At 41.8% G+C, this 9,639-nt stretch overlaps 1 protein-coding gene across 1 annotated transcript; it reads left to right on the top strand.

Moving 5' to 3' along the window:
• Positions 1-269: 269 nt before the first annotated feature.
• Positions 270-5,680, top strand: LOC127333604 (uncharacterized). Its single transcript, XM_051359992.2, has 14 exons — positions 270-585; positions 1,169-1,214; positions 1,306-1,507; positions 1,772-1,846; positions 1,942-2,043; positions 2,196-2,236; positions 2,727-2,840; positions 3,080-3,194; positions 3,293-3,483; positions 3,555-3,671; positions 4,085-4,165; positions 4,299-4,537; positions 4,725-4,764; positions 4,935-5,680. Coding segments are annotated over exons 1-14 (1,941 nt in total). The 5' UTR covers positions 270-583; the 3' UTR covers positions 5,511-5,680.
• Positions 5,681-9,639: the final 3,959 nt, after the last annotated feature.

The raw sequence follows: 9,639 nt of genomic DNA, 5'->3' as shown, positions 1-9,639 counted from the left end.
CGTTCGATTTCAATTTGTTCGGTTTAGAATTTGCATAGATTTTGAATTATGTTTAGAAACACTAAGAAAATGTTCAACTTTTTTTTTCGAGCATAGAAAATGTTCAACGTGAACGTAAACTATCATCAAAGAAACAGAAAGAGAAAAGACAACAGAATAAATGGGCCTGGCCCATAATAGATTTCTTTAAGCGGAGCCCCACTAGCTCCCGCTTAAAGCGGTCAAAAGGGCCTCCCCCTTAGGACTACCGCTAATTCGGCAGGCAACCGTGATAGCTGTAGCCCCGTGGAGCTCATAGGCCCAAACAAACAGAACATAAATTGGGTAAGCCCATACGAGGGTGGGTTATCAGTTAGTAAAAAAAAAGTGTGGGTTACGATTAAATCCGCTCGGGCGCACGCATCATTGTGCACACTCCAATTTGATTTCTGCCGATCCATCCGTGGTTTTCTGCAGCTTCCAGTCTGATTCATCTTCTGTCCGTAAGAATTTGAGGCGGAGCTCCTCGTCCTGCCCGCTGCCTCCTTCAGCCGCGTTTGTTCTTCCGCTCGCACCGTTCAGGACGGCGCCCGCGACCTGTGTAATGTAAGGACTGGCTTAACTGAGATAAATCGCATGTTTATTTGAATCTTGGAGCATGGATTTGACCCTATTTCTTAGTAGATAATATGCCTCTACTAATTTCAGTTTGGAAGTTTCTTCGAATTTTAGTCCGGCGCATGTCTTATTACTTAGTTGGATGGCGAATTTGCTTTTTCCTAGTCATAGTTATGCTTAAGTTCGATCGGAATTTAGGTATTCTTCACGCAAGTATGCAAGATTGGGTAGAATTTTGGTGTTCTCTTCAGTTGGTGAGGAAGCCCTAGCTTGTTTCGACTGTTGTTCTAGTAGTTATATCCTCTGGGCATTTCTTTCCTGTGAGTAAATCGGAGCCAAATCTTCTTCTGGGTCTGGGGTTCAGTTGAACCTCCATATCCATCCAATAAATCTGGGCTTGCTGGTTGATTAGCTCTCGAGTTGGGTCACTAATGACTCAGATTGAAAATGATTGGTCGAACCTTCAGGACCTACGCGCATCTGAATTATCTAGTAGTGTTATTTTTTTGTTTTGTTTCCAAAACCAGTGCTTCTATGTGTGTACCTCATGCTGACAACGATATAATTGCAGGGAGGCAGTAGCTCTGGAAGAAGTTCAGAATTGTGTGGTGAAGCTGGTTAGTTGCTTGTAGACCTGGAATTGTCATGCCATTTCTGACTTACTGAGGCTAATGCTTCAGTTATTCTAATACATCCATCTCTTCACAGAGGAGCAATCCCCAGAGGCACAGGAATAAAGTATATGTTGGCTGTGGGGCTGGATTTGGGGGTGACCGGCCGATGGCTGCTTTGAAGTTACTGGAGAGAGTTGAAGAACTTAATTACATAGTACTTGAGTGTTTGGCGGAGCGAACACTTGCGGACCGCTACCGAGTTATGATGTCAGGAGGGAAAGGATTTGATCCCCGAGGTATAGTTTTTGAGAAATAGTTGATACTTATGCATTTAGTCCGGTTGCTTCTCAAAGCAGGTGATACCTGTTATTTTGTGGACTGTATCTGTGGTCGCGAATTTCATGAAGAACTTATTGCATGTATTAAACATCTCTGATTTTTTTCTCACGTAATACAGATTTTTGGTCTTTTTCGATAGGTCTATTTAATCGACTCTATTTTAATGAATTGCTTATGGTACTGTAGATAAGAACTTTAATGCACCTAATATGTCTATGCAGTCAAGGAGTGGTTGTCCATGCTTCTACCCTTGGCTTTGGATAGAGGAGTTTGCATAATAACTAACATGGGTGCAAGTAAGAGAACACTCACTGTAGTTTTGCACATCTGCTTTACCTCACTTGTTCTGTTTTCTCACTTAGATATTGCAAGTGTCTTCCCTATTCATTAGTTGATCCACCTGGAGCACAGAAGGAAATACTGAACCTTGCATCTAATTTGGGACTGGAGATAACGGTTGCGATAGCTTATGAATCATCGTTTTCACATTCAGGTACTTTTGATCTAATCTATAGTTACCAATTCAATAATGCTTTGGGTGCTACCAAGGCTATAAGTAAGGCATGCCAACCCGCAGAGCTTGGTGCATGGAATCAAAGCGGATAATCAGCATTAGAACTGTTTTTAAGTTTGGTCTTTTTGCAGGAAACTCTGTATTATCGAATGAATCAAGTGGAGTTGGACAAGTAAGCTGTTTAACTTAATTTGCTGCGCCCTTAGAATTTGTTCATTATTCTTGTATTTTTTTTCTTCAAGAAAACTATCATTTTCATTGAAAACTATAATTTATTGAACTTACAAAAAAGTAAGTGGCCATTATTAGTTAACAATTTGCATCCAAACTTCTGAACTTCCATCACAGTATGTTAATATATGTAGTTATGTACCATGTGGTCGATGGCACATAAGTGCTTTATGGTTGACGGAGGTGGCGAAAAGATCATTACTGGAGGATCTAGAAAAATATTGAGAGAGAACTATGAATGAATAGTTGGAAACTCTATCATTAGGAAACTCTACAGTGTAATTCTAGAACTTACGAAACATATTGTTGCTGCTTTGCCTCTCTCTGTATATATTTTCCTGTCCATTTTCACTGAAGTGGCTGATAATTCAGAACTTGCATATTATTTGTATCTCGGTTCTTCATCTGAAGGAATTTTATTGTGCGAGCAGGGAAGAAGCACATACCTTGGTGCAGCCCCCATTGTGCATTGCCTGGAAAATTACAAACCACATGTCGTTATTACTTCCCGGGTTGCTGATGCTGCACTATTCTTAGCACCTATGGTATGCATGCTTTTCATGCCTATTCTTATGTTGGCTAGTATTTCCATAACTTCGTTGTTTCAACGTACATAAAGAATAAGTCAGTAGGAGGACAGGGACCTTGGACTTTTTTCACCAGGCTTTAGTTATGTTTTTCTTCTCTCTAGGTCCCTCAAAATATGTAAATCTGAACATGTTTTTTCCTATCATAATTATTTAGTTAACATTCTATCCTTTTTCCACTGCCTTACAATATAAAGGTTTATGAATTGGGTTGGGATTGGAATGACTTTGAGGAGTTGGCACAAGGGACATTAGCTAGCCATCTTTTGGAATGCGGTTGTCAACTCACTGGAGGATATTTCATGCACCCTGGTACATCTCTTGTTCTTTCAAATCATTAGACGGATATTTTCACCTTATTCACAATTTATGTTTACTTAATGTTCTACTTCTGATTTTGCAAAGAGCAGGAGATACATATCGGGATTTTTCTTTTGAGCAGCTTCTGGATTTGTCTCTTCCATATGCTGAAGTGAGTTACAACGGAGAAGTTTGTGTTGGCAAGGCAAAGGATAGCGGAGGTCTTCTCAGCTATAGCACCTGTGCAGAACAGCTTCTGTATGAAGTTGGAGATCCTGCAAACTACATAACTCCTGATCTGGTGAGGTCAAATGGCATTTCCAATTCTATGTAGCTTCTTGTCTGAACCATGGTTATTTTTTTATGGAGCAGGTTGTAGATTTCAGTGACGTGCAGTTCCATCAAATATCAAAAGATAAGGTTCACTGTAAAGGAGCAAAACCATCTAATCCTTGTCGGCCCGAGAAACTCCTCCAACTGTTCCCTAATGTATGTTCTCCTACTAAGAACATAAATTGTACTAATTTAAGTTTGTCTGTTAGTCTTCTTCCAAGTAGAAGTATCCAGTGTGTAGCATTTACATGTCACATAGTTGGGTATTTACTCTGTTATCTATGTTGCTGGACCACAGAAACCTTCAATATAAATCTAGTATGAAATGTATTGTATGGCTGAAAATTTGTGTCTGATAGCGTTACTGTTTCCTAATCAAAGTTTTCTTGGATCAATTTTCCTAATCAAGGAGACCTTGCTGTTTTTAAGTGTGATCAAATAGAATCAAACAGTAGTGTTTATGAATAGAAGAAAGGTCCTTTAATTTTGGTCTATCCTGATAGTTTGTCGATAGGCTGTCATAGACCATAGTTAACTTTCTCACTATAAGTTGTTCAAATTATTTTTAGGAAAGTGGATGGAAAGGCTGGGGAGAGATATCATATGGTGGACAAGAGTGTTTAAGGCGCGCTCAGGCAGCAGAATACCTAGTAAGTACATGGAAGTGTTTGCATGCAATGTTTTTTTTGTAGACCTCTTGTGTGTTAACAATCGAATGTAGTTCTGTACACATGACACACAGAGGCAGTTTTTGCACTTACACATTTATTTTTCTGGCATTAGGTTAGGTCATGGATGGATGAAAGATATCCTGGCACCGAAGAGAAAATTGTTGCATATATTATGGGATATGATAGTTTGAAAGCTATTGGAGGTAATAAAGACAGTTGCTCTGCCAAGGAAGTGATAGATGCTAGACTTCGGATGGATGGGCTATTTGATCAGGAGGAGCATGCTGATGGATTTGTTCAGGAGTTCATTGCACTTTATACAAATGGTCCAGCTGGGGGTGGTGGCATAAGGTACATACAATTAGGTCTTATAAATATGTATGCACTGAGATATGCATTACATAGATGTTTAACCAATATTTGGAGGAACATGGAAATGAAATTTCATATTACCATTCATGGTGAAAATGCCATCCTTTTTCTTCTCTCCTTCCTGGAGTCACTAAAACAATTTGACTAGTTTGTTTCCATTTGGCAGCACTGGGCAGAAGAAGGAAGTAATTCTGCAAAAGTTGCTGGTATTGATGACCACTCCACTTAATCCCATGAACAGTATATGTGTTTATCTATTTTTTTCATTATATCAGACACCAGTTCTTAACTTGATGACAATCTTTTATATGTAGGATTTAAAAAAAACTGTTCGCCTTTAGGCTTTTGCTATATAGCACTAATTCTATTTGTGCAGATTGATAGGGAGAACATCTTCTGGCAAGTCAATGTAAAGAACTCAATCATTCCTAGCTCAGAGAATCAATCTGCAAACATTGAGAAGGGGCAAGTTCGTATTATACAAAAGAAAAAGTATGCAGGAAGTTACGCAACGGGCATTCAACGCCTCACTACAAACTTGAAGGAACCACCATCGCCTGTATCTGCTCCATCTGGATCAGAGATCGCTCTCTATCATGTGGCCCACAGCAGGGCTGGCGATAAAGGAAATGATCTGAATTTGTCCATAATTCCTCATTTCCCTAATGACATTGGCCGGCTCAGGAATGTGATCACTCCTCACTGGGTGAAGAATGCTGTTTCACCCCTCCTTGAATTTTCCTCATTTCCAAATGACCAAGCAACCCAGTGTCCAAACAATCTACTTGAGCATGTCTTGGTTGAAATTTATGATGTCCCCGGCATCAGCTCTCTGAACATTGTGGTGAGGAATATCCTTGACGGCGGGGTGAACTGCTCCAGAAGGATAGATCGGCACGGTAAGACTCTGTCAGATCTCATCTTGTCCCAGAAAGTTATCTTGCCTCTGTAGTTACAAGTCATACATTACTGGTACCCGATGGGCAGATATATCTAAAATTTATGTGCTAGTCTATCTGAAATAGAAAACTTGACCTGCTGTATGAAAGAACATACGGTTGCCGCTGGCTTGAAATGGAGCAATGTGGTTCTAGAAAGCCACATGTGCCTCATAAATGATCACTATATGAGCATCTCAGTTCTGGCTAGGAAAAATCAGGAAGAACTTGCTGTGTAGTCATGGTGGAACTGGTGTTATCTAAACAACGGCGAGCTTTGTTTTCTCAGTCATGGAAGTAACTAGAATATGCGTAGGTGCCACAGCTAAATCGCACTGAATACATTGCATCTGGCACAGGGCCGTTACAAAGACATTTGGTTCGCCGTTCAGCTTACAGCCTCATACGAATGAGCAACCACATTAGAGGATCGAAGGCAGTACATGATTTTGAAGTTCAAAAATGTCATATCTACTATCTTCCTCGATGATCACACACCTCAGTGACTGATCTAAAGGCCTGGTTGTTTGGGCCTGTTTGGGCTTTTAAAAGCTTTTCAGTGAAAAAAGCCACCCAAAGGAACCAAACGGGTGAAGAGTTGGCTTTCTCTCAAAAAAAAAAAAAGTTGGCTTTGCCACAGCAGCAAGTAGGCAAATACGCGGAAGCATGCTTTGAGCTGCTCGCAGCTTCCCCGTAGTGGTGGAACCATTTTCTGAACTTACCCATTTTGTTTCACAATATTTACGGCAGATTGCCAACGCAAGGTCAAAAAGTTTTCTGGGACCATCTCCTGTGCCTAGCTAAAAAAAATATAACCTTTCCTTTTTGTTTTTTGTTCGCATCACATCGACACACATCAGCACTAGGGTTTGAGGTGCCCTCGAAACAACAACTTTCCTTGCATAGCCAGCTAGCCGCAACACAAACTAACATGCCTAAGCTCTCAGCTTCTAGACTTCACTTCGGCACCAGGGAGTCAAAGATCCTCATAAGCGAAGCGAGAGAAGATGCGACGGTTCTCCGGCAGCCGTGCCGATGCTTTGCTCCTCAGAGCCTCCTATATAGGAGATGGAGGGTTGAAGGCACAGACTTTCCCCTAGGCCACATACATGGGATTTCCGAAGGCCGGGAATGCAGGAATTTGCAATCTAGTGCCCGGCACCATGCCACACGTTTGTGTATGTGGCCGTCTATACAATGTAGCGCATGATCGGTAACTCGCACCCTTTTTTGGGCTCTAGGGGCCAGGCGCTGGGGGGCCTTGATCGGGTGGAACGAGCCAAAAACCATGTTATCCACTTTGTTTGGTTGCCCACAAGGGATTTGATTGCATTTCTGAGGAAACTTTGGCCCTTTTGTTTGTTTGTTTGCTTGCAAACTTGTTTTGCTGCACAGATGATGCAAAGACTAGGCGTTTGGTTAACCATGTGAGTCCGACTGCACATAACCGAACCGAAACTGAAAACCGAACCGAAAAAAACCTAATTGTAACCAAAATTCAGTTTTTTCAGTTTTCAGTTAGGTTTAAGTTAGCAAAAGTGCTAACCATATGAATCTCGGTTATTTCGGTTTATAACCGAAAAACTATTGTTTTTACGAAAACTAACCGAAGCTCCCAGCCCAGCTCCAGTTTTCGAAAGGCCCAGCCCAGCCCAACTAAGTGAGAACTCATCGTCAACGAACAGACGAGCACGCACAGGGCCCCTGTTCGAGTCTTCTCGCTCGCACCGGGGCGGCGCCGACCGCGAACCCTAGCTAGGCCTGCCTAGGCGCTGGTGGCGGGCCGGCCGCCTCTCACGTCTCTGGCAGTCCGGCAGTCCGACGATGCGCTCAATCCCCTCCACGGTGATCTCCAGCCCCTGATCGGAATGTCACGGGCGAGCCCCATGCACAGGTATGGTTCCCTTGCCGATTTACCTTGCTGGCTATATTTAGCTAGCTCGCTAGAGCTAGAGACCACACAAGCAAAACTAGGCTGGATTCATCTCGCGAAATAATTTAGCTAGCTCGACGGGGCAAGCATTTTGCGGCAGCTCTAGAACCAAACTGGCACCCTGTCAGACATGTGTCTGCAGTATCAGTTCTACTCCAGGGAAGAGGCCGCTTCGTCGTTATGAAGATCCTACGACTGAGAACGAAGCGGGCGAGCGAATGGCCAAGATGAGTTGTGGTCATTTCCTATCTTTTTTACTTTTACTGAGTTGTAATAAAGTGAACCTAAACTGGCTATGTATAGCCTCCGGTGGGACGACAGTACTATCAAAAAACATATGAACTGAACCCTATTTTCCCTGTCTCCTTTTACTTCTCGTAGATGTATCTTAGATAGCAAAATTCCCTTTTCATAGCGGGGTCTCCAGTACAGGGAGTAGTTCTTGTTCGATTTCCATCTGCGATCTGACAAATTGGTACCAGAGCCAGGCCTTCCTTGGCTGAAATTTTTTCCAATCAAGAGCAGAGCATGGTGGCGCGGGATCTGCGGCGGCGTATCGATCTGGGTGACGAGGGTGGTTGGGATCTCTCGTAAAAGCTATTCTTCTTTCCCCAACATCGTTGTGTTAATATTTGATACAATTGTAGTCAGTAGTCAGTACTTCAATAGGCATATCCTGTAAAGCTATTCTTTACACAAAATAAATTCTGAATTTGTTAACCTTTTTTTACTGCAGCCATGGCACACTTTGATGTTGTTACTGATTGGAAAAGGAGAGACCATTTAATTTTAGTTTATGTCATAGTTGTTTCAGAATTTCACTTCATGTGTGTGTGAACTACTGAATTGTAAGTCTGTGATGGCGTGATGGCATGTCGTTCCTGACGTGTGAGATGTTCTATCTTGGCATGTTGCTATTGGCCAACTATATGTATATTTGGTGTTGTACATCTCCCGCTAATCTGTTATGTACTTATATCATCTCTTCATTCTGTGGCTTCACAGAATATATTGTCGTGTGATTTTATGACTATACATCTGCTTTGTTGGCTATCATTTAAAAGGTTCATGCCAAAAATTACACTTGACCGCCTACAGTTTGGTTAGTTTGGGTATTACTGAAAATTGATTGATTGTCGAAAAAATCATGTGAAAAGTTGTCCGTTATTCAAAAAGTCGCGTCAACTTTGGTTAGTTTGGTTATTACCGAAATCTAACCGAACTTTATTGGTTATTACCGAAACCGAACCGTATCCTCGTACAAAACCGTATTTACCGAAGTATTGAAACCGTCTTTACCGAATGACCGTATTTACCGAACCGAACTAACCGAATTAACCGAATGCGCAGCCGGACATGTGAGTGTGCTTACGGTGGTCCCATCAAACTTTGGTGAGGTTACCAGAATATCCAGCTTGGCGATCACCACCAACAGTACAACGATGATTAAATCTCTAAACCTAGTCTACCCGCCCTGATGAGGTATTGCTTCAACAACCACAGCTTGAACAAGCATACCTTGAAAAGGCATAGCTTGAAGAGCCATACCCTGAGCAAGGAGTGCTTCAACAGATACACCTTGAAAGACCGTTGCCTCATCTGCTAAGAATTGGTTGAACTCCTCCTCTGCCTCCTCTCTAGTCGCATACCTTCTTTAGCTGTTGTGGGAGAAACCATTGACTTGAGCCTGGCAGATCCTCCAAGAACTGTACACTCCGGGTTGCCTGCCCGAACACCACATACCACTAACATTAAACATAAACACCAGAGGTAAGTACATGACCATAAGCAAATGACAAGCTCAACATCATCCAAGCAAGACAACAATTTCATAAGCTAAGGGAAGCATGCATGATCATTACCAAAAATGGATCACAAGTTCATCCTAGCACTAAGGTGTTAACCTAGCACCACAGCAAAAGTGGGTGTCATCCTACGACCGCAAAGTCTTCATCACATGAGGGGTTAGTATGTACCACCTCATCATACTTACAGACCATAAGAAGTTTTTAAGCCCTAGCTACCACAAAAATATGTTGGAGATATGCCCAAGAGGCAATAATAAAAGTGTTTATTGTTATATCTTAGTGTTCATGATAAATGTTTACATCCCATGCTATAATTGTATTAATCGGAAACATTAATACTTATGTGTTTTGTAAACATAAAGGAATCCCTAGTAAGCCTCTTGTTAAACTAGCTTGTTGATT

This window comes from Lolium perenne, chromosome 2, assembly GCF_019359855.2.
Source record: "Lolium perenne isolate Kyuss_39 chromosome 2, Kyuss_2.0, whole genome shotgun sequence".
In the NCBI taxonomy this organism is placed as follows: Eukaryota; Viridiplantae; Streptophyta; class Magnoliopsida; order Poales; family Poaceae; genus Lolium; species Lolium perenne.
The sequence above is the reverse complement of the archived record's forward strand: the minus strand, read 5'-3'. Positions and strand labels throughout refer to the sequence as shown.

Coding starts and splice junctions, on each gene's coding strand:
- LOC127333604 (XM_051359992.2), top strand. Junction 1,508..1,771: donor GAAAGGATTTGATCCCCGAG/GTATAGTTTTTG, acceptor ATGTCTATGCAG/TCAAGGAGTGGTTGTCCATG. Junction 3,484..3,554: donor ACTACATAACTCCTGATCTG/GTGAGGTCAAAT, acceptor TTTATGGAGCAG/GTTGTAGATTTCAGTGACGT.